Here is a 26,263-nt window from a genome sequence, read left to right as displayed (position 1 = left end):
CAAACTTTTGGGCTTTTGCCAATCTCATAGGTGATGAACAGTAGTTCACTGTAGTTCATTTACAGTTCTCCTTAGGAGTAAGTGTTTTATTTCTTTCGTTTATTTTCATTTTCTCTTTTTTTTTTCTCATTCAAGAGGGTTTTTTGTTTTTCCTAAAATCAAATTCATTAATATTTTCTCTGAGGTCAAATTTATCAATGTATTGAAAGGGACAATGACAGAGAATGACTTAAACCTAGAGAAAGTTACCAATACCCAAAGAAGGTTATAGGACACCAAGTGGATGTAACCCAAACACTACCTCAAGGCATTTCATAATGAAACTCCCAAAAGTCAAGGATAAAGAAAGGGTCCTAAAAGCAGGAAAGAAAAGGAACAAATAACATACAATGAAGTTCCAATATGTCTGGCAGCAGACTTTTCAATGGAAACTTCACAGGCCAGGAGAGAGTGGCATACATAATTAAAATGCTTGATGAAAGAATGCTTTTACCCTTGAATAGTATATTCAGCAAAAGTACCCTTCAGGCATAAAGGAGAAATAGAGACTTCCCCAAACAAAAGCTGGGGAAGTTCTCAGACCTGACCTATAAGAAATGCCAAAGGGAGTACTTTAATTAGAAAAAAACCAGACATTTATGAGCAATAAGTAATTACTTGAAGGTACAAAATTCACTGGTAATAGTAAGAAGACAGAAAAACACAGAATATAACGCTGTAACTATGGTGTGTAAACTACTCTTATCCTAAGTATAAAGACTAAACAATGAACCAATAAAAAACAACTACAGCAACTTTTAAAGACACAGACAGCACAGTAAGATATAAATAGAAACAACAAAAAGTTAAAAAGTTGGGGGATGAAGTTAAGGCATAGTTTTTATTCCTTTTCTGTTTATTTATTTGTTTATGCAGTGTTGTGTTAAGTTCTAAGATAGTATTTGCAAGCCTCACAGTAACTTCCAACCAAATAACATACAATGGTTACACAAAAATAAAAAACAAGAAACTGAATCATACCACCAGAGAAAAACATCTTCACTAAAGAAGATGGGAGTGGAAAAACACCTTCACTAAAGGAAGGTGGGAAGGGGAGGGGAGAGGAAGAGAGGAAAGGGGAGGGGAGGGAAGGGGAGGAGAGAGGAGAGAAGAAGGAGGGACCAAAAACAAATAACAAAATAACAGCACTAAGTCCTTACTTATCAATAATATTGAATGTAAATATACTAAACTCTCAAAAGACACAGACTGGATGAATGAATGAAAAAACAAGAGCCACTGATCTTCTGCCTACAAGAAACATACTTAACCTATAAAAATACACCTTAACTAAAAATAAAGGGATGGAAAAAGATATTCCATGCCAATGGAAACCAAAAAATGAGCAGAAGTAGCTATACTTAGACAAAATAATTTTCAAGACAAAAACTACAAGAAGAGACAAAGAAGGTCATTATATAATGATAAAAGTTAATTCAGCAAGATCAAATAACAATTTTAAATATATATGCACCAAACACTGGAGGCATCCAGATATATTATTAAAGCTAAAGAGAGAGATAGGCCCCAATACAATAATATCTGGAGACTTTAAAACCCCAATTTCAGCACTGGACAGATCTTCCAAATGAAAAGCAACAAAGAAACATCAGACTTAATCTACAGTAGAGACCGAATAGATCAAATAGATATGTACAGAATATTTCATCCAATGGCTGCAGAATACACATTCTTTTCCTCAGCACATGGAGGACAGACCATATGTTAGGTCACAAAACAAGTCCTAAAACATTTTTAAAAACTGAAATAATATCAAGCATCTTCTCTGACCACAATGGAATAAAACTATAAATCAATAATAAAAGGAATTTTTGAAACTATACAAATAATGAGAATTAAACAACACGCTCCTGAATTACCAGTGGGCCAAGGAAGAAATTAAGAAGGAAATTAAAAACTTCTTGAAACGAATAACAATGAAAACACAACATACCAAAACCTATGGGATATAGCAAAAGAAGTACCAAGAGGGAAGTGTATACCCATATGTGCCTACATCAAAAAAAGAGGAAAAACTTCAAACAAACAATCTAACTACGCATCTTAAATAACTATAAAAGCAAGAGCAAACCAAACCCAAAACTAGTAGGAAAAATAAATCATAAATATCAGAGCAGAAATAAATGAAACTGAAACGAAGGCAATAATGCAAAAGATCAATGAAACAAAAAGTTGATTTTTTAAAAGTTAAACAAAATTAGCAAACTTTCAGCCAGATGAAGAAAGAAGATATGAATAAAATCAGAAATGAAAAAGGAGACATTACAACTGATACTGCAGAAATTCAAAGGATGATTAGTGGCTACTATGAGCAACAATATGCCAATAAATTGAAAAACCTAGAAGAAATGAACAAATTTCTAGACACATACAATGTACCAAGATTGAACCAGGATGAAATCTAAAACGAAAACACCTTAATAACAAGTAACAATATAAAGCCATAATAAAAAGTCTCCCAGTAAAGAAAAGCTTGAAACCTGATGGCTTCACTGATAAATTCTACCAAACATTTAAACAGGAATTAATACCAATCCTTCCCAAACTATTCCAAAAACAGGGAGGAGGAAATACTTCAAAATTCATTCTATGAGGCCGATATTACCCTGATAACCAAAACTAGACAATGACACATCAACAAAAGGAAAGTACAGGCCAATATCTCTGATGAATATAAATACAAAAATCCTCAACGAAATACTAGTAAACTGAATTCAACAATACATTAGAAAGATCATTCATTGTGGCCAACAGACATTTATCCCTGGGATGCAAGGATAGTTCAACATACGGAAATCAATCAGTGTGATACATTATATCAACAGAATGAAGGATAAAAACCATATGATCATTTCAATTGATGCTGAAAAGGATTTGATAACATTCAACATCCCTTCATGATAAAAATCCTCAAAAAACTGGGGATAGAAGAAACATACCTTAACATAACAAAAGCCATATACAATAGACCCACAGCTAGTCTCATACTGAATGGAGAAAAACAGAAAGCCTTTCCCCTAAGATCTGGATCATGCAAGGATGCCCACTACCGTAATTTCACTACCGTAATTCAACATTGTACTGGAAGTCCTGGCTAGGCAATCAGACCAGAGAAAGATATAAAGGGCATGCAAATTGGAAAGGAAGAAATCAAATTACCTTTGTTTGCAGATGACAGAATCTTATATTTAGAAAAACCTAAAGTTTCACACAAAAATTTTAGAAATAATAAATTCAGTAATGTTGCAGGACACAAAATCAATGTATAAAAATCAGTAGCATTTCCATATGCCAACAGTCAACAATTTGAAAAAAATTAAAAAGTAATCCCATTTACAGTAGCCACAAATAAAATTAAATACTTAGGAACTAAAGAAGTGAAAGATCTCTATAATTTAAACTATAAAACATGATGAAAGAAATTAAATGGATACTAACAAAATGGAAAAATATTCCATGTTTATGTATTGTTAAAATGTCCATACTACCCTATAAGCAATCTACAAATTCAATGCAATTTCTATCAAAATACCAATGACATTCTTCACAGAAATAGAAAAAAAATCCTAAAATTTATATGGAACCATAAAAGAGCCAGAATAGTCAAAGCTATCCTAAGCAAAAATAACAAAACTGGAGGAATCACATTACCTGATTCAAATTATACTACAGAGTTATTATAACCAAAACAGCATGGTATTGACATAAAAACAGACACACAGACCAACAGAACAGAGCAGAGAACCCAGAAACAAATCCACATACTTATAGTGAAGTCATTTTCAACAAAGTTGCCAAGAACATACATTGGGGAAAACATGGTCTCTTCAATAAATGGTGCTGGGAAAACTGGATATCCATATGCCGAAGAATAAAACTAGACCCCTACCTTTTACCATATACAAAAATCAAATCAAAATGTTCAAGACTTAAATCTAAGACCTGAAACTATGAAACTAAAAAAAATTGGAGAGAATCTCCAGGGTATTGGTCTGGGCAAAAACTTCTTGAGCAGTACCCCACAAGCGCAGACAACCAACACAAATATGAACAAGTGGGATCAAATCAAGTTAAAAAGCTTCTACAAAGCAAAGGAAACAACCCACAAAATGAGGAGACAACCCACAGAACAGGAAAAACATGTGCAAACTACTCATCTGACAGGGATTCATAACTAGAATGTATCAGGAGCCCAAACAACTCCATAAGAAAAAGTCTAATAATCCTATCAAACAAAAAATGGGCAAAAGATTTAAATAGACATTTCTCAAAAGAAGACACACAAATGGCAAACAGGCATATGAAAAGATAGTCAACATCACTGATCATCAGGGAAATGGGAATGAAAACTACAATGAGATATCCTTTCGCCTCAGTTAAAATGGCTTATATCCAAAAGACAGGCAAGAACAAATGCTGGAGAGGATGTGGAGAAAAGGGAACCCTCATACACTGTTGGTGAGAGTGTAAATTCTCATAACTATAATGGAGAACAGTTTGGAGGTTCCTCAAAAAAACTAAAATAGAGCTAGCATATGATCCAGCAATCCCACTGCTGGGTATACACCGAAAAGAAAGAAATCAGTATATTGAAGAAAAATATTCAAAGAAATCAGTATATTGAAGAAATATCTGCATTCCCATGTTTGTTGCAGCACTGTTTACAATAACTAAGACCTAAGTGTCCATCAGCAGATGAATGGATAAAGAAAATGTGGTACATACTGTAAACCAAAAATGAAATTCTAGAGCCCCCTAACCATCTGAACAGACCCCTCTTCTCAGCCAAGGGGATTCTGGAGTTAACTTGAAAATCTAGGTCAGGCCATGATGGAAGAGGGGGTTGGACATGCCTCATTACACTCTCCAGCATGAACATCAACACAGACCTTAAGTCTGATGGGAAACATTTACAATGTATTCTCTCTGAAGCCTGCTACTTGGAGGCTTCATCTGCATAAAACCTTGGCCTCCACACAACCCTTATTTTAACTCAGACATTCCTTTCTATTGATAATAATGCTTTCAACAGATTGTCTATTAGAATATATTTAAATCTACCTATGACCTGGAAGTCCCCCAACACCCTGGTTCAAGTTATTCTGCCCTTCCAGATAGAACCAATGTGAATCTTACATGTATTGATCAATGTATTATGTCCCCTCAAAATGTATAAAAGCAAGCTGTACCCCAGCCCCCTCAGACACATGTCATCAGGACCTCCTGAGGCTGTGTCATGAATACATCCTTAACCTTAGCAAAATAAACTTTCTAAATTGATTGAGACTTGTTTCAGTTACTTTTTGGTTTACAATATTTACACAACAGAGTGCTAGTCAGCTTTGAAAAAGAATGAGATCTTGTCATTTGCAACAACATGAGTGGAACTGGAGATCATTCTGTTAAGTGAAATAAGGCAGGCACAGAAAGACAAATGCTGCATGTTCTCACTTGTCTGTGAGATCTGAAAGTCAAAATGACTGAACTCATGAGCAGAGAGTAGAAGGATGGGACAGGTAGTGGGGAACCCATCGGGGAGGTGGGAATGGTTAATGGGTACAGAAAAATATGTAAAGAATGAATAAGACCTACTATTTGATAGCACAACAGGGTGACTGTAGTCAATAATTACTTACTCGTACATTTTTAAATAACTAAAAGAGTGTAACTGAATTGTTTGTAACACAAAATATAAACACTTGAGGGGATGGATACTCCATTCTCCATGATGTGATTATTTCACATTGCATGGAGGTAACAAAATAGACCATGTACCCCATAAATATATATACCTACTCTAGACCCACAATTAAAAATCGATTTAAAAAATTTATCAATGCTTCCCAATATCACATCTAAATTTTTAGTCATAGTTGGAAAAGCATTATCTAATCTGATTTTATAGATGAATTCGCTTCTATCTTCTGCTAATATTTATATGGTTCCCATTTGTACACTTAGATTTCTGATTCATTTGAGGTTTTTTCCTACTGTATACTATGAAAACACGTAGTTTTCTTTTTCCTTATGGCTATTCAATGATCACAACTCTACTCATCAGTTTATTTCCCCATGGCTTTGATGTGCTGACCCTATTATATACCATGTTTTGATATGCGACTGGCTCTACATGTTCTATTCTGCTTCATTGAGCTACTGTAATTGTAATTATAATTATTGTAATTATAAAGGTGTTAAAATCTATTTTTAAAACTGGTAAGGCTTAACTGTCCCTCATGTTTTTCAGGGTTTTCCTTATTCTTGCTTGTTTATTTTTCTAAGAACAGTTTATAATTAATTTAGTTCTAAAACAAAACCTGACTGATACTGTGGTGTATGTGTGTGTATATGTATATATATGTACACACATATATACATAAATATATGTGTATATATATCACACACATATATACATATACATATATATACAATAAAATATTATTTAGCCTTAAAAAAGAAGTCATTTTGTGTCAACATAGATGAAACTGGAGGACATTATGTTAAGTGAAATTACTCAGACATAGAAAGAAAAATATTCCATGCTCCCATATGTGGAATCTAAAAAGTTCATCTCACAGAAGTAGAGAGAAGCCGGGGAAAGGAGACGAGAAGAAGGATGGGGAGAGGTTGGTCAACAGGTACAATGTTACAGTTAGGAGGAATACTCTCTGGTGTTCTATCATATAGTGGGGTGACTACAGTCAATAATAATGATTACACATTTCAAAACAGCTAGAAGAAAGGGTTCTGAATGTTCTTACCACAACAAAATAATTAACGTTTGAGGTGATGGATTTGTACTTATCCTGATGATGACTACACAATGTAAACATGCATCAAAACCATCACACTGTACCCCATAAATATGTACAATGATTATGAATCAATCAAAAATAAAACCAAATTTTAAAACAAATTTAAAGAGCCATTGCCACACCTCTTTCCTCCAAAAGAGTATGTATGAGCAAAAAAGCAATACGTATAATTGTCACCGGATGCAACTTAATACAGCATTTGTTTTCTTATACAATATCCGGTGTGAATGAATAACAAATCACCTTGCAAGTCAGATGGCTTCTAAATTTTAGCTGTTGCCAAATTTGAAAGATAATCTAATTAGGGTATAGCTAAAGAATCATTCAAGATAATTTTTGAGGCTAGGTCTCTGTGATTTTTGGGGTGTCATCCTGAGGACTTAAGAATTGAAAGGCACTGCTATAACAGAACTTTTCATCCTTATATGCTATCTATGTAAAGTATTATTTACTGCAATAAAAATGAAGAGGCACAGAATTAATGTTGAACCTTTTCTTGCTTTATCAGTAAATCATGTTCAAACACAGTGGATATATGGAATTTTTAAAATTGTTTTTCATCTTATTAATAAATGTCTTTTCAAGGAAAATTTACTTTCAGTATTTAACAATTACATGTCAACAGCTGTAATATATTTATACTGTTTTATTTTGTGATTTTTGTGAGAACTCAGCCCATAAAAATATTTTTCTACTTAGTTTTATGATCACATCAAATAAAAAATATAGACAGATATTTTAATTTTATAACGCATTTTACTTCAAGTAATTATTAAAGATTTTCAAGCATAAAATATGAATTGAATAGAAAAAAATTTTACACAGGGACTGACCTGGAAATGTGAAATCAAGAAAAAGCGATAATGTAAACTTTCTTACTGATAGAGACGAGTTTGTCCATGTAATTTTTAATAGGTGATGGTAAACATCCAACTTTTATTAGATACATTTAAAATGTTCGTATTTATAAGATATCATTATGTTCTCTCGAGTATTTAAAAGTATGAAGAAACTTTATACATGCTAACTGTGCAATGTGAGGGCACAGGTAGTTTTCGGAAATCCTTTCAAGGGCTCTGTGAACAGACGGTAGGCACAGAGTTTAGCAGCTGAGAGCTATGGGACTGGAAAATTGAGAGCAGCTCCAGAACCACCAGGCTACCCCTTATGATGTATGGTGGCAGTTTCGGGAAGCACGAATTCAATGACCCTAATGAAGGCTTCTCCTCATCATGCTGACTGCCAAACAGAAAAGTAGAAACTAAAATATTCCACATGTTCCAAAAGTAGCATGGGCAACTAAACGAGAAATAGGCAGCTTTCAACTCTATCTAAGCTATGAAAAACAAACCACCGAAATGAAACTAGTCCATCATTTCACTCTCTGGAAGGTTGTGCAAAGCAAGATGTTCCAGGCAGTTAGCAGAAGCACCTGCCGGGGCATTAGTACTCACGTTCAAACCCCTTCCCAGGGCAGCCCTGGAGGTGTCCTCATCGCTGTCTGCACCTGACAGCACAAGTTGCTCAGCCTGGAACATAAGCATCAGGCCACGTCATCTCCAGGTGAAAGTTCAGACAGAAAACACAGTCCTTAGCGATCATTAAGGCAAAAACGCTAGTGTGGCCACAAGGCAGCAAAACCTTCACTTAATGGGTGTGATCTTTGCCACTCTGCCAGCTTATGAACAGACCTGAACCAAGTGCACCCTGATTTGGAAATCACAGTTTTGAAATCCACACTCATAGGAATGAGTTTTCTTTCTTTGTGTTTTTTTTTTTTTTATTATTATTTTTAAAGCATCTCTTTAGCTTAAAAAATAAGCAATTTGTTCTTGTTTTTGCTTTTTGTTGCTGTTGTTCAGACAGTGTCTTGCTGTGTCTCCCAGGCTGGAGTGTAGTGGCATGATCTCGGCTCACTGCAACCTCTGCCTCCCGGGTTTGAGCAATTCTCCTGCCTCAGCCTCCCAAGTAGCTGGGAACACAAGTGTGCATCACCACATCGAGCTAATTTTTGTATTTTTAGTAGAGACAGGGTTTCACCATGTTGGCCAGGCTGTTCTCAAACTCCTGACCTCGGGTGATCTGCCCACCTCATCCTCCCAAAATGCTAAGATTATAGGCATGAGCCACCTCACCTGGTGAAAATATGTAATTTTAAAACAGTAGTGGGCCTGAAGTGATGGAGTTAGGTCAGCAAGCAAATTAATTAGGTTCTGAGGACTTCAAAGTTTTATTTCTTTCCATTGCACCAAAATCATCTGATACAATGTGGAAAATTCAATTCCCGTACCCCAACCTGTCCTCCCAAATGAGAATCTTCAGGGATATGACCCAAGAATCCAATGTTTAAACTAGGTCTCAAGGTGATTCTTAGGTATTTTTGAGAACTGTTGTGTTAGGAGAATAAATAATGTCAAGATGATACAAAACTATAACACTTTAAAAACTTGAAAACACAAAAGCTTTAAAACAACAAAGATATTTGCTATCATCTTAGCCGATATCATATCCCTTTAAGTATATTTCCTATTGACATTTTATACACACATTCACACACATACACATATACACATATATCTATCATTTTTTTCCTTTAAGGTGATATAGGAAAGAGTCACCTTAAGTTTTAAATGTCTCCATCATTCTCCGTTCTTAGCATCTGTTCACTGAGACCTCTGCAGACTGACATCACAGGATTTTATGAATCATTTTTAAAAAGTATTTGTTTCAAATCCTTTTTCTTGATAAAGAAATTGCTACCACACTATACAATGTAAACCAGTGATTAACAGCAAGGACTCTGGAAAGACAGGCTTGGGTTTGAATTCTGGTGTTTATGAATTCTGGCACTTACTGCACTATGCTCAGCTTGGAGTTGCTCAGCCTAAGTCTCCTCCTGGTAAAATGGAGCTGATAATGCCTCTCTCACTAGGTTTCTAGATAAACTGAATGAGGCTGCATTTAGCACAGTATCTCAAACAATAAAAATCAAGAGAAACAAGAAGCTAAGAAGTTAACACAAAACAACAATAACAAATTATCCAATAAAGATAAGACTGAAGAAGGGATGTCTAGAGCAAAATACAGTAAAATAAATGTGAAGGAAAGTTATAAATGAAAGATAAGGTATAGAGAAATGAAAAATACTTCTAGCAAGTTCAGGACTGCGAGAAAGAAAACAGACTTTGTATCTGAGAATACAAGCCCCTTGAATGATCAGAACCAGAGAGGCAGTGAAACGCACAGCAGTCACGTCTTACTCCACCCTTGACCCAAATGGCGACCTCTTCAGGCCACCTGCTATGTGGGCTCCGGTCTGACACCAAGAAGCCATAAAATGCCACATGCTGGACATCATAACTCCGACCCTATAGCTCAATAAGGAAGAGTCAATCACTAACCAGTGTCATCTCTGTAAACCAGTGACAGTGGAACAACTTTGTATCAGCCCACTCCTTGTCCCCCCTTTGCCTTTAAAAACCTTCTTAGAACCCAAGCTGAATGGAGCCCTCTCCAAGGCAACCTGGAAGTGTGTCCTAGGCAGTCAGGCTCAACTTTTGCTTAATAAACTCTCCATATTAATCTTGCCTCAGTTTCCTTTTTTAGGCCGACATATCTGGTTTAAGTTGGCAGGATTCAGAGTGATCCTCACACTAGCATCCAGCATTTTCTCTCAGATTCCGCTCTTGATACCAGCAACACAATGGGTCCCCAGCTCCAGCGGACCTCAGGGTGCAAAGGGCGAGACCTTCTGAGTCTGGGCTGCCTAAGATTTTGAGGTGAGGCCTAAGCTTTACGTGGGCTGCTCTTTCCAATGCTCCCTTTCTGGAATGGAGGCTCTATCTTTGCCTTGCAGGCAAGTGGTTCAGGTCTCAGTGATTAAAAAGGAAAACTACCTTTTCCACCTTGGGGCAGGTAAGTCAAGGTACTGGCAGTTTGGCACTGGTGATTTCACTTTACATGGCATGCTTTTAAAACCGCAGCTGCTTTCTACTATTTATAATTTGGCCTTGAAAAAATTTGTGACCAATTCCTATTAGTTTTATACCAAAAGGTACATGAAGGTGAGTTCTCTCACCCCAATTAGATTTGAGCATTTTTTTTAGAGCTGTCCTTTAACACCCCCAGAAAAACTCTTTAAATACCTCAACTGCCTGCAGACCTTTCTCAGTCCGTTGGAGATGTAAATCTCTCCATGTCTTAGAAATGTTAACACGCATGGTATTAGCTAAGCAGCATTCCAGCTGAGAACAGGCTTGATCCACAGTTAATGTTCGCTGGACATACTACAACATTTATTTCTTCAGTGGATAGCTTTTGCTCAGGAAAGAAACATTTATAAGAAATTAATTTGAATTACTTGTCTCGGATACTCAATAATGCTATCTACTAAAAGAAATCAAAATATTCCTCTCTAAGTACTGGGGATTGGGAGCTGAAGAAGGGGAACATCCAGGGAGACGCTGCCCCTTCCCCTGCTTGCCTGATGGCAGAATGGCAATTGAGAAAGACAAAGGTTTTTCTGCCTGCCCTTCCCACCTAAAGATAGGCTCCTTCATAAGGCTTGCTTATGGGCTCAGAGACAGCAGTGCCAGGGAATCTAGGTGCAGTCTTCATTTACCCCATAAGTTTACCTTCCCACCTTTTCCTGCCTTTGGGCACTAGCCCCACAGGCAGCTTTTGTTTTCCTATCATTCCCACTGTCTCTTTAAAGCCTCAGTCTGGACCTTGTATCTAGACCATCAGCTGAGAAACTGAGACCCTAGCAAATACGGCTGGCCAGGACAGATTGAGGCTTTACCCCATTCATAGCTAGCAAAACCTTCCTTCTTTAGAGCTGTCATTCTGGTGGCTCTGTGTTGCACCTCTTTGGAGATACTTGACAAGTCTCTGGTTAAATCATAACCTCCATTAAGGCCTGTTGGTTTTGGTGAGTCACTTGGAAAGGTACCTGTGGTTTAAGAGAAAAAAAAATAAAAAAGTACAAAAGCAGGGATATTGGCTGACTTGTCCTGGCTGAAATCTGATAAGAGACGGAAAAGATTTAAGAGCTCTATAGTCAAAAGGTAACTTAGTAACTGATATTTGGAATATATATGTATACACACACATATACATATACACATATTTTTTGAGTCCTCTATTCTCTCTATAAGTTTCTCAGGTGACTGAATTTCTTTCTTCTTAAACCCCTGCTAGCCACATATACTCCCCAGGTCTGCTTCTCTTCGAGGACATGATTTTTGCCAAAGATAATGTAAAATTCATTGATCTTTACAAAATCTTAAATTCTCTCTCTGCTTTGAAATGTAAATTTGTTACCTTGTTCTCTAAAATTTTGTGAGGGCTTTAGGCATGTGAAACAGATAAACTTTAACTTGTTCCATTTACAAAGGCACAGTTTGAATCCAACTGTCCTTTTGAATTAGTGAATTCTACCCAACTCATGGCTAAAATCTTAAAATCAAAGCTATGAAATCTTCATTTTTGTCTATGTTTTTATGTACATGTGTACATGGCTGTGTTTGTATATTGTCTACATGGTACCAAATGACTGATAAGTAAATAAGTTCTCATAAATTAAATAAATAAGCCCAAATGCTTTTTCAAGTTCACGTGTCTTAAGTAATCTTTGGTTAATAAGGCTAATTCTAAAATTGCTGGTAAAATAAAATAGAAATATTTTCAGAATTTAGACATTTTTGCCTGGGTGTAGTAGTCAAATCGGTTTAGGCTATTTCTGCTAGGTGTTTAAGGTCATCAGATTGTTGCATCTGTGATACTGTTGATACTTGCATGATTCTGGGGTATAGACAAGTGGACACAGGAAGGCCTGGGGACACGCGATGCCTGAAGGACCCCGGCCAACAGCTCTGGGGCGGAGCTACGCCACATGCCTTCCCCGGCTCACTTGTGCCCCCTGAAAATGCTGGGAGGGGTCGGTTCTCCAGGCATTGCCTTCATAACTGTCCTTTTTTCTGGGCTCTGTATCAGGGTACATAATTAAAATTGCTTACTTCCTAAGACTTTTCACAAATATTTAGGATACTAAGAGTTAACATTGAAATTAATATACGTAATTAAATCTGCTAGATAAGAGAAACAATTCCGTGTGCAAAGAGCACAAGAAAAGTAAGATGCATTTTTGGTTTTTAAAAAGGTTATAGGCCAGGTGTGTCAGCTCACGCCTATAATCCCAACACTTTGGCAGGCAAAGGCAGGCGGATCACCTGAGGTCAGGAGTTCGAGACCAGCCTGGCCAACATAGTAAAACCTCGTCTCTACTAAAAATAGAAAAATTAACCAGGCATGGAGGTGTGCACCTGTGATCCCAGGTATTTGGAAGGCTGAGGCAGGAGAATCGCTTGAACCCAGGAGGCAGAGTTTGCAGTGAGCCAACACTGTGCCACCGCACTCCAGCCTGAGTTACTGAGCAAGACTCTGTCTCAAAATAAAATAATAAAAATTAAAATTAAAAAAGGCTATAAAAAAGACATAAAAATATGTGTTTTTTTTGGCTGGGTACAGTGGCTCATGCCTGTAATCCCAACATTTTGAGAGGTCACGGTGGGTGGACTACATAAGGATCAGGAGTTCGAGACTAGCCTGACCAACATGGTGAAACCCCATCTCTACTAAAAATACAAAAATTAGCCAGGCATGGTGGCTTGCACCTGTAATCTCAGCTACTCGGGAGGCTGAGACAGGAGAATCACTTGAACCAGGAGGCAGCGGCTGCAGTGAGCCAAGATTGCACCATTGTATCCAGCCTGGGCAACAAGAGCAAAACTCCATCTCAAAAAAAAGAAAAAAAGAAAAAAAACCACAGTTTTTGTTAAAGGAACGACAATTTTACATAGCTTAAAGATCATTTAAAGGTTGTTTTAAATTAATGGGATACAAAAATGATAGATAAAACTAAATGGGTACAGGTTAAAAAATTTTAAAAATTGTAAAACATTATAAAAGGTTTATAGAAACTTATCTGTGCAGTCAAAGCTAAATGAGGTTGGATGGATCTGTTTATAAGGTTTTATTAAAATTAGGTTTAATATTAATAACATACTAATATGATGGTAAAATTTGGTTCTCTCTTTTGAACAAGGTTTTCATATTGTATTGATAAGGGATAATAAAAGGTTTTTATTTACCTTTTGAGCAAGCTGCAATACAAAAAGGATAGAGAGGAAGACATACGATGTCATTATTAGATCTTTTCTTGATTTGGAAAACTGAGTCTCCTCTTTTCTTTCTTTCTTTTGTTTTTTGAGATGGAGTCTCGCTCTGTTCCCCAGGCTGGAGTGCAATGGCGCCATCTTGGCTTATTGCAACCTCCACCTCCCAAGTTCAAGCGATTCTCCTGCCTCAGTTTCCCAAATAGTGGGATTACAGGCACCTGCTACCACCCTGGCTAATTTTTGTATTTTTAGTAGAGATGGCATTTCACCATACTGGCCAGGTTGGTCTCAAACTTGCCACCTCAGGTGATCTGCCCACCTCGGCCTTCCAAAGTGCTGGGATTATAGGTGTGAGCCACCACGCCCGGCCAAGTCTCCTCTTAATCAAAGAACAAATGTTTTTGCTTTTTGAAATCTTTGAAAAACCACTTTGACTAAATGAATGACTATTATTTTACTGTGATCCCATTTTGAAATCAAGTGTTTCAAGCCTTTGACATCTGACAAACTTCTTGAAATGGAATTTCAAATTCTAATTGAGTCTTTTTTCACACTGAACTAACTTCTGGAGATTAGGGCCTCTGGAAACACAAACAGGGACCCTGGAAGTCCAAGAGAGGCATATTAGGCATATTTGGTATGTGAAAATGATAGTGGAAGATGTTTAACTTTTTTTTTTTTTTTTTTGAGGAGACAGAGTCTTGCTCTTTCACCTAGGCTAGAGTGCAGAGGCACAATCTTGGCTCACTGCAACCTTCACTTCCCAGGTTCAAGCAATTTTTGTATTTTAGTAGAGAAGGGGTTTCACCATGTTGGCCAGGCTGGTCTCAAACTCCTGACCTCAGGTGATCCGCCTTCCTCAGCCTCCCAAAGTGTTGGGATTACAGGCGTGAGCCACTGTGCCCAGCTAAGATATGGTGTTTAACTCTCTTCAAGTTATTTTTGTATAAATATGCTATTAATATGTATTCTCTAGTTGTATAAGATACCTAAAAATTTGATGTGTCTTGACATAAACAGTGAATTGCTTTATTCTGATGCTCTCTTTTCTTAAAAGTTCTTTGTAAAGCTAAAGCATTGTGTCTTCAAGGAACCTTATGGAGAAGATAATGACAAGCACTCTGAATACAAGTTTCTGATATCATATCATTGAACAAGGCAAAAAAAAAATCCAAAAATCTGATTTAAAACCCAGTGAGTTCACAAAGATTGCTAACCCAACATCAAGCAGAATAAAAGTTAAGTACATGACACTGAAGTGACAGAGCACTGATATAATTTTTATGACTTGTTTTTGTTTGAAACACAATAGATTCTTTTCTAGCATCAAGAAAACTTTTCCTTTTGAGCTATTTATAGCTTATAGCAATTGGGTAAAGTACACTATTGTGGGCAAAGGGAGGCATTTATCTTTTATTCTACTTGATTTCTCCAAAATTCAGAAACTATTTGTATTTTCTTTATATGGCAATATAGTTACTTGCATAAGGTCAATAAAGATCCGTGTTCTTTTGTAACAGAACACGCTGGACACACTAGTTATTTTACAAAGGCTTTGACTGGAATGACAGATTTTCAGATATGACCAGACTGCTTTGAGGGACTGAAGTTGACTTTATAACCAATGGACTTGGAAAATGACTGGCCTGGTTCCTTGTCCACATGGTTTCCTTACAAGGTTGCTGACCTTGTGGTAAGTAAAAGCACGTCACTTTCTGACAGGCCCAATAATCTCAAGGTATCTTCAGATCTCGAGAAGAAAGAAATTCACCCAATTCATACAGGTATTACTGGCACAGTTAGATGGTAAATCCTTAACTTGGCTTCCTAGCCACAGGAGCCTTTTAAAAGTCTAATCTGAGATTCCTTATCAAAAAGTTACAGCAAAGCCAACTACAATGAGCCAGGAGGGCCACTCTTTTTGCTGCGTTTTATGCAAATAAACATGACAAGTATAATAAGTGTAAAACTTATTTTACAAATAAACTGGTTCCTCTATGATTTATCTTTGGTAAAACTGGAGGAACTGGAGAGAGAAAAACTATGTTTCAATAGGCCACCTGATACTCAGTTCCAGCACTGACTATTGTTTTTGTGATATTATTTGCCTACAATTTGGACTGAATCCTGAATTATTTCGTGGCTACACCAAGTCTCTAAAGAAGAAGCAGGATTTAATATTCTGCCTGACGTTTTTAGTTGTTCCCTAATGGAATGCAGGTTTGATCTGGCATGTAAATTATCTTTCTGACTATAATCCAACCCTGTGTGTGTTATGTTCCACTATTCAAATTATTAATGCTATATAGCTCTCGTGGTTTTATTTCTTCTGAGAAAACTAAAACGGTATTCCAAAGACTAGAGATAATTCAACAAGGAACAGCAGCTAATAAATTACTGACATGACTGAGGTTTCATTCTCGCCACTCTGTAATGCCACCCGAATTTGGCTTTTGGGTTCTCTTAAAATTTCACCCTGAAATGTCTTTCCTTTCCTCCCTAACATGGGACAGAGCTAACTGAGAATGACCCAACCCTGACACTTAGCCTCTAATCATCAATGCTTTCAAGAAGAAATATTTTTTATCAAAAGGGGAAATGAAAAAATAAATAAATGTTTTAGCTACAGAATGTGAGCCCCTTTTAATTGTCAGGCCCAGGGAGGTGCTGCAATGCAGCAGCGGTCATGCCCCACACCCCGCTTGAGCTAAATAATTACTCCATAAAGCCAACTGCTACTTGAGCTCCAACACTGACTGACTTTTATGCCAAGCGGCTACAAAATGGCATATACTGGACACCATAACTCATCTGCCACAGTTCAGGGCTGTATAGTCAATCAGTAATCAGCATTATTTCTGTAAACTAGTGACAATCCTCGTCAAACAACTCTGAGTCAGCCACACCTTCTTCCTTTATGCTGTAGGAAACCTTCTCGTAACTAAGACTGAATGGAGCACTCCCCAAGGCAAACGAAGTGTGTTCCAAGCTACAGTTCTCAACCTTGGCCCAGATACACTCTCTAGATTAATTTTGAGTCAGTTTCTTTCTTTAGGTTGACAATGGTGAAAAACAGAAAGTCCCTTGCAATGCAGGGACGTGACTGGATCGCTGTCTGCACCTTCACTGCTGTGTTGCCACGTGTGGTGTCTGTCTCCCGACCCCCTGAACTATCAGAAGCCGAGTCGCGGTCCCCACGTTTCCAGTTCTTCAGGTGATCTTATTTTGGTAAAAGCAAGTCTTTCTAGATCTTTTATTTGGTTTTTCTGGCCATTCCATCTTTTACAAGGAAGAAGACACAAAGAGAACAACTAATTGAGGTCTAAGGGTGAGGAATGAGGAATGGTGGATTTTACTGTGAACTGGTGTCGTGGGGAATCAAAGAGGACAAGGGTGAACGTGGTCTCAGCCAATTTATCTCAAAAATGTCAGGAACAACAACAACAAAACAACATTCATAGAGCGAGTGAAATTCAAATACAAAATTCTGATTCTGTATTTTTTTTCTTTTTTGAGATGAAGTCTTGCTCTGCCGCCCAGGCTGGAGTGCAGTGGCACGATCTCAGCTCACTGCAACCTCTGCCTCCTATGTTCAAGCGATTCTTCTGCCTCAGCTTCCCGAGCAGTTGGGATTACAGGCACCCGCCACCAAGCCCAGCTAATTTTTGTGTTTTTAGTAGAGACGGGTTTCACTGCATTGGCCAGGCTGGTCTCAAATTCCTGACCTCGGGTGATCTGCCCACCTCAGCCTCCCAAAGTGCAGGGATTACAGGAGTGAGCCGCCACGCCAGGCCACAAAATTTTAATTCTGTAATTTCAAGTAATTCTGACAGGAAAGGAGAGGAAGTCAGGAGAGGAGGAGGGAGAGGAGGAGGGAAAAGAGGGGGAGAGGAGAGACAGTTGGGGAGAGAGGGGGGATAGAAAATGTCAGGGCGGAAAAGGTCCCACCTAGACATGCATGGGATACAGATTTTCAAAGGACATACAGAAACACGGGAAAGCACATACAATCAGTCATGTGTAAGAGAATCACAAAGCCATTACTGAAGTTTCAGCAGAGGTGAAGAAAAAATAATCTGAGGTTTGTGAAAAACTCTTACTCTTAAGGACAGGAAGTCTCTGCCAGGTCAGCTGAGCTCCACTGGACCTTCTGTTCTCATGTGGCTCTCACCCTCCTCTCCCCTTCCCAACCACCACAGGGTGAGAGGGATGCGCTGGCTCTGCACACAGACATGTCTGTGTCTAAGCCTGGGACGCTAAGAAATTTACTTTATTTCTCTGAGCTCTGGTATCCGCATCAGCAAACCTGGGTGAACCACAATTCTAACAGCAGAGGCTGCAGCACAGGTCACTCAAGGGCAGGAAATCAGATGTCCAGCCTTGGGCTAGATGCACCTATCTGCACCATGCACTGAGAAGGTCTACACACAAATGTGAATCGTAGATGCAGTGATCTCCACCATGGCACTGAGAAGGTCTGCACAGAAATGTGAGTCTTAGATGCACTCATCTATACCATGGCACCGGGAAGGTCTACACACAAATGAGTCTCCAGTCCTCACATCTCTTCTAGAAATACACAGATGGAGCAACTGAGCTAGTGGAACTAAAGCCTAACACTCATTTGAACAGTTGTGTCTTTTTCAGTCTTAATTAGTAAGGATAAAATACTAGATATTAGTAAAACATACTTGTTAAATATAAATAGGGATAATGAGCATTTTCTTCTCTTGGTAGTCAGAAGCCAATACCAAGATTATAATTAATTATGAAAATCTTCATTTTTGTTTTGGGTACTGTGACTTAATTACTCTATACTATTGTATCCAAAATATGACTTTGAGATGTATTTAATAAACACCAACAAGAGCAATAAAATTAACTTACTACATGGTATATTCCCAGATCGTATCAGGAGGACCAAAGAACATGTAAAAGTTACTAGCAAGCAGCCCAGTTCAACCACAGATACTCTTCTCTGCCACGAGGCATAAGCTACAGTTCACTGACAGCAATATTGACTATTTACATTTAACTAGAACATGCATTCACTCATTCATTAATACAAACAAGGTTTACTGAGTTTCAGCCACAGGCAGAGTTCTGCGGATGTACTGGAACACCTACAGGCAGAAGGGCCTATGGCCGTGGTCATCAGGAACCCACAGGCTTCCTGCACCCCTAGTGAATAAAACACCATCACCCAAGATAACTCCTCTTGGGATCAAGTGTGGAAGCACAGCTGTCATTCCAGTGCATACTAAGCTCCCTTTTACCTGAAGGAATTCGTATTCCTAAATAGAATTATTTAGAAAAGTTCCAGGACAGGTTGATGCATATATCTTAAGACACTATTTTTTTTTTTACATGATACAAAATCATATGTGCATTTAATCCATTACCTTACTATTGCTTCTTTTATTAACTTTGAAAAATCCCAGAAATTTTTTCTTCTCTTTATCTGTCTCATCATTGCCAAGTGATGATTTTCTAAAGGTTTCTGGAAAAAAAAAGCACTAAGTTATTTTTCAGCATTTGAAACAAGAGATTAAATACTTCACTTTAAAAATCTTACTAAATGAATCCTTTACTCTTAAACCTTTAGTTCTTTTAAGAGAGGGAAAAGCATCTATTTCTTCCCAAGCCGTCCGAGCTACCTCAAGGCCCCAAGCCCATTTGGGAAATCACTACAGGTTCTTACACAGTCTTTTAGGGATGATGGAGGCATTTTCTCTGGGTGTGGTTGTCACCTTTTTGGAGAATGACAAAATAAAGTCCTAGGGCAGTGCTGTCCAAAAGAAAGCTAAACCAGACCACATATGTAATTTTATGTTCTCTAGCAGCTACATTTAAAAGAACCATGTAAAATTAATTGTAACAATTTCATTTAATCCAACATATCTAAAATATTATCATTCCATCATGCAGTCAATATAAAGAGTTTTACATTGGTTTTGGTGCTAAGTCTTCACAGTTCAGCGTGCCTTTAGGCTTACGGCACATCTCAGTGTGGACTGGGCGCCTGCTAGAGTCACATGAGGCCTGTGGCTGCCAAATCGGCACAGCTCTAGGACTGTGCCCTCAGTGCAGTACACCTGCTTTAAGAATCATGAGTGAGGTACACATTTTAACTAAATGAAATAAATCAGCAGCCTTCCAGCTCATTTCCAGAAAATGGAGTAACAGCTAGGAGTTCCCCAAGGTGGTATTTGAAACAACTGCATCAGATCTCCCAGGAACCACATTTCCAGATTTTCCTTCCTCTACGGCATCCAGAATGCTTTCCTTTCAAATTACATTCTCTAGGGGGGCAATTATTTTCTTCTTTCTTTTTTCTTAATGAATTTTTCTTCATTAGGATTCTAGAACCAGGTTGGACCCTTCCAAATTCCAGGCAAGCACACTGAAGCTCAGATGTGTCTGCCAGCTCTCAAGATAGCCATGGGCCGTGGTTCCCAAAGCAAAGTGGAACCTGCAGCATCAGCATCGCTGGGAACTTGCGAGAGATGCCAATACCTGGACCCACTCCAGAACCCCAGAATAAGAAATCCTGGGTGCAGGGCCCAGGGCTACACAGTCAAACTAGCCCCTAAGGAGGCTTAAGCTGAGGGTCTGGAGAATATCACTCAGGGAGTGGTGCTGAGGTTAAGAGTTCCCATGTGTGTGGCACACTTGGGGAAACCACTTAGCTTCTCCAAGCCTCAGCAGTTTCATCTGCATGTTGGGGGTGAGCGCGCTAACTGCGCAGGACAGCGCTCACACAGCTCAGCACACTGCTCACTAGTGTCATGCATTTATTTGCTCAGGAAAGGCCTCTGTCACTACTTCATTCCATTCTTCTCTGTCAGGGCATACAGATATGACAAGAGGAGAGAAAGTGTAGGTGTTCCTGGATGATAGAAAAATGACTTTTCCCCTATCACTGCCAACTGATCGACAGCAAGAGCTCTAGGCCATTAGTGGCGGAATCACGGACCGGGATTTTACAAATTCTGCCATCAGACCATCAATGCAAACAAGTTCTCGATCTGCTACTATATGATTTTACATTTGAGTTAGAGAACACACACAGCAGTCAGTGCATTAATAACACAGGCGTGAACACTGATAATGTCCGCACAACAGAGCAAAAACCCATCACACACGCTCCTGAAATCACTCTGTAGGAGCAAAAGTGCCTGTCCTAGCCATCGAGGCAGGGCCAGGACTCTCGGTTACATTCAGGAGGCTCCAGCTGAGGCCCAAGCAGGCTCCACATCGCACAGTACCCAAACTAGAGGGCCTGCTGCAACACAGTGCAGATGCACTGATGCACACTGCAAAGTTAGTCACAGCAAACCCTCTATTCGGTACAGAGCTATAAAGAGGAAAATAGAGCACATGGTTAAGACTGCATCTAAACTATTGTATGCCTTAATATGTATGTTTATAACTGAGGATGTTTCTAGAATTGAGTGGTATGTGACATGGACCAACGGATGCTTGTGAACTGACGACACGGTTACATTTTCAGTTCACGATGGCTTTATCCAGACGTGACCCCACCGTAAGTCCAGGAGCATACTGAATACACATCACTTTCACACCATAGTAAAGTTGAAAATCATAAGTCAAGAAATTGTCTATTAAAACGGATGGCATCATAGTATCCTACTGATACACAAGAAATAGAGCATGTTCCTGGGACAGAAGCTATATTACACTGACCACAGAAAGGACAGACTGCATCAGATTTCTCTCCTTGAATGTGGACAGTGGCTGATCACCACCCCTAAGGACTGAGGTCGGCTCCCTGACGAAGGGTCCAGGACAGCCCCGGCACCAGAACTGCCCCTAAACAGTGGGAGAGATACTTTCTCAGGTAGCTACACCTGCAGCTGTGTAGAGGCACCAGGAGCCTGAGACTCACAGTGCTGAGCTGGGCCTAATGCCGATGGTCTATTTTTAGAGGTGAGGCTTTGGTCTCAGTCACTGACTGATAGCGGCCTCCTATGAGGCCTCTGAGCCTCGGCAGACACTGGAAAAGAACTGGTTTGGGAGCAAAGTAAGACAATTCACTGTTCCCATCAGTCAAAATGTCCAGAGGCTGCCCGGCTATACAGCAGAGCAGCAATGAACAACTGATGCATAGCCAGCCCTCGGGAACATGGGCAAGTGAGCTCTGGAACCCACGGTTCCAATGGTATAAGCTGAGGATGGCATTCATTTTGATTGAATTCACTCTAATTTAAAAGCAATTAAATATTAATAAAAGTCTGGAAACTCAGTATTAATAAAAGTCAGGGCATACAGACATCACAAGAGGAGAGAAAGTGTAGGTGTTCCTGGAGGACAGAAATATGATTGTTCCCATATCACTGCCAACTGATCGACAGCAAGAGCTCTAGGCCATTGGTGGCAGAATCACGGACTGGGATTGTACAAATTCTGCCATCAGACCATCAATGCAAACAAAAAATATGGACTAATCATTTGCATATTTGTCCAAGGGCAAATGTCCAAGGCAGTAAAGAGGGGAACTTGGGGGTTTGGGAGCAGCTAGTTTCCACCAAGGGCAGAAGTGTTTCAAAATCTGAACGGCCAAGCTGACGGCACCACACTTAATCTGAAAGTTTTACTGTCCTGAAGCGTTACAATGATTTGGAAAATAAAGATGAATTGCAGAGGGGCAGAGAAGGATGAAGGACCCCTAAAGACCAACGAGTCCAAACCACTCACTTGTCCAGAGGAAGAGACTCAGTGACCAGAACAGGGCCATCGAGCACAGAAATGGAAGTGGGGGCAGGGACTAGGTCAACATCTGCAAACGTCCAACGGGCATTCTACCTACGTATAGGCACATGCGTATGTGAATAAGTATATACACACACATATGTATCTGTATGTCTATATATACATATAAACATCTCTTTCTGTATAGCTCTTTCTGTACAGAAATATCTCTATGAGAGAAACTTTTAAATAGATGTCAGAATAAATGCAAAATCTAGATGAATCATTTCCCTATTTGTCTATAATAGACAAATTCTATTATAGACAAAGTTCCAAATTCTGTAGCATGCAGGATGGCCTTCAGGGGCAGGTAAGCACAGGCAGGTGGAGGTGGAAAGGAAAGGGTGTCTTTCCTGTATGCACCACTTCTGCTCTGCCCTGAAATTCTGGGCAACAGAATTTGTTTTCTATAACAGCCTCCCTCATTCCTCATCAATTAGAGCCACACAGCAAATTCTCACACAAGAAGCATTCTTCTCTGAACCAACCAGAAAATCAAGAAACCAAACCAGAACTTCACGTCAGCCTGGCATGCACCCTCAGAAGGGCCCCAAGTTAAACTTCCATTCCTTGGACTCTGGCACAAAAACGTCACCTCCGTGCAGCTCTGACCCCAGAGCCATGCCAAGTGCAGCGTCACAGGAGAAGCAGGAAACCCTGGGTTTACTATACCTTGACAGCTCAGGGAAGGCTCGGACTGAGTTTTGGTCAGAAGAACTGGAAAAGGCAGGCAATGAGAGAGTGAGGTCAGGCTTCAAGATGTGTGGGAGCCCCTAACCCAGGCCTTGGCCCTCACAAGCCTCAGAGGAGGACAGTCCTGCTGTAGCACTGAAAAGGCCTCCTGCCGGGCTAGCTTGCCTCTCTGGGCTGGCCCTCTCGGGGCCGCAGCTGCACAGCCTGCTAAGCACCACTGTGGACGCAGGTGGCAGCAGAGCCCTTGGCTTCATCAACATGCCCCTACCAGGGACTCCAGGGGAGGGTGGGCCTCTGCCTAGCAATGCCTCGCCTCCTGCCAGCTGCCCTTCTGTTCTCCAGCAGTGGTAGGGCTCAGGAGTGGATGCCTTTCCCTTCCATGTGCAAATCAAGAGGAGTGAAAGCTTGCAAGGGCTCCTCCAGCAGCACCCAGCAGGCCTGCCCAGGGCAGCTGCAGGGGAGAAAGGGAGCCTTGGGGATGGCCTCTGGACAAGTGTCTTTTCGTCTCAGATATCTGACAGTGATCAGGAGGCAGGCACTTGGCAGGGATGTAATCAAATGTCAGCTGGCATGGCATGGGCATGTCAGGTGAAAGGGGTGCTGGCCCCGGGGCTGGAGCAGGACCCCCATGGTGGGGAGGCTCATGGCGTGTTGGAAGTGGGGTGGGGAGGGCCAAAATGTCCAAGGCAGTAAAGAGGGGAACTTGGGGGTTTGGGAGCAGCTAGTTCCCACCAAGGGCAGAAGTGTTTCAAAATCTGAATGGCCAAGCTGACAGCACCAGCATGTTCTGCTCTGGCCCATGTGTGGATCAGAAGAGACGCTCTGGGCTCCTGACCACATGAACGCTTCAGCTCCTGCATTCCCGATGATCATGGGCTTGCCTGGGTCCTCTCCCTCACAGACAGGCAGGTTTTATATGACTTCTCTCAGATACAGGTTCAACATCGACCTTTCAAGATACATCCAAGTGGTGGCATGTAACAGAAACACTTGTTTCTGTAAGCCTTCTTGTTTCAGATACCTGAATATGGAACAGTTTTCCTTTTCTTTTTCTTTTTATCTTACCAAATGGAAGCTGCTTCCGAAGAGTCATGTAAATCAAATTTAAATAGGGTTGATATACTCAGTGCCACCAGGCCTGTGCTGGGATGCTGAGAGTATTTCTGTCTGTGTTTTAAAAAGACACTGGATAAAATATAAGATGCATTATTCTCAAATGTCAGAGTACTTTTTTTAAAGGAATAAATAGTCCATGTATCTTATACTCAATTGAGCCAAAACCCTCTCTTGAATATCAAATCAGATCTAGATGCCAGATATCCAGGAAGACAAGGGCTGACTTGATGGGGAGGGCTGACTTGGTGGGGAGGGCTGACTTGGTGGGGAGGAGACAGGCTGGACAGAGATTCCACCTATGATCATGGATTTCACAATAATTTGGTATCAAGAAAAAATATGGCTGAGTGCAGTGGCTCACACCTGTAATCCCAGCACTTTGGGAGGCTAAGGTGAGCAGATCACCTGAGGTCAGGAGTTGGAGACCAGCCTGGCCAATGTGGTGAAACCCCGTCTCTACTAAAAATACAAAAATTAGCCAGGCATGGTGGCAGACACTTGTAATCTCAGTTATTCAGAAGTCTGAGGAAGGAGAATCACTTGAACCTAGGAGGCGGAGGTTGCAGTGAGCCAAGATTACGCCACTGCACTCCAGCCTGGGCTACAAGTGTGAAACTCCATCCCAAAAAAGAAAAAGTACATTTTTATTGGAAAAAAAAGCCATAGAAAAACAGAAGAAACTTGAATATGTATATATTTATTAAACTCAACCTATCCAATATTTGTGGAATAATGAAACAGAGATAACAGATACCAAATTAGGCTCATTAGAAGAGAAACTTTTACAAAGTCCATTTTGATCATTCTGAGGTCAAGGAATGTAACATTTCCTTTGGTCTGACAGTAGTTAAAATACGCAGTTAGCCTTCTATATCAATCAGAAACATTTGCTTACACAACATCTCAGTCTCTGCACCAGCAAGGCCTCAGGGCTGCCACTCTCGCTGGTTGCTCTAACTGTGGCCTCATACTAGGAGCCAGATTCACACGACAAGCAAGATGACACTGGTAAGACGGTGAGGAGGCCTAAGGTGGCCCTAAAGTTGTCTTAAGGAATGGATCTCAAACCAGTCATTGTTCAGTTTTAGAGAACAGCTAAGTGCCCACTGGTTTCAGAGATAAGCAATGTTTGAAACCTGATAACAGCAGCTAATGGCAACTGAAAAAGAAAATCAAGATAATTTGTTTTTATGAAGAGACAGGGTCTCACTCTGTTGCCTAGGCTAAGTGCAACGGTGTGACCACAGCCCAGTGCAGCTTCAATCTGCTGGGCTCAAGCGATCCTCCAGCCTCGGCCTCTCAAGCAGATGGGACTATAGGAATGGGCATGTACCACCACGTCTGGCTAATCTTTAAATTTTTGTAGACATGGGGTCTATTTTGTCCAGGTTGGTCTTGAACTCCTGGGCTAAAGCCATCCTCCTGCCTTGGCCTCTCCAGGTGCCGGGACAACAAGTGTGAGCCACCAACCCGCAAGAAAGTATTATAGATGGTTTGCAGTAGTTACTTCAGAGCATAAGCTCTAATCTCGCCTCACCTGTTTCCCTTTTACTTATGTCATGGAAGTTTGCAGGGAGACAAAGGATAAAGGACATGTTCAGGGCTGGGAGAAAGGGGGCATAGTTCAAT

General features: G+C 39.9%; 1 protein-coding gene across 8 annotated transcripts in view; it reads right to left on the bottom strand.

Moving 5' to 3' along the window:
• The window catches only part of COBL (cordon-bleu WH2 repeat protein), a 289,353-nt gene that overhangs the window by 138,880 nt on the left and 124,210 nt on the right, over window positions 1-26,263 (bottom strand). For 4 of the 8 annotated variants that reach the window (XM_064366668.1, XM_064366671.1, XM_064366672.1 and 1 more), the window contains exon 5: window positions 19,456-19,553. In XM_064366668.1, coding sequence (XP_064222738.1) covers window positions 19,456-19,553 — 98 coding nt within the window. Of the gene's footprint in view, window positions 1-8,329; window positions 8,405-19,455; window positions 19,554-23,497; window positions 23,543-26,263 lie in introns of all 8 variants that reach the window. The other 4 variants (XM_064366667.1, XM_064366669.1, XM_064366670.1 and 1 more) reach the window with 2 other exon arrangements.

Source organism: Aotus nancymaae, unplaced genomic scaffold (genome assembly GCF_030222135.1).
Source record: "Aotus nancymaae isolate 86718 unplaced genomic scaffold, 86718_ANA_hifiasm-v0.15.2.pri h1tg000065l, whole genome shotgun sequence".
NCBI classification, from domain to species: domain Eukaryota; kingdom Metazoa; phylum Chordata; class Mammalia; order Primates; family Aotidae; genus Aotus; species Aotus nancymaae.
This window is presented reverse-complemented; position numbering and strand designations above follow the sequence as displayed.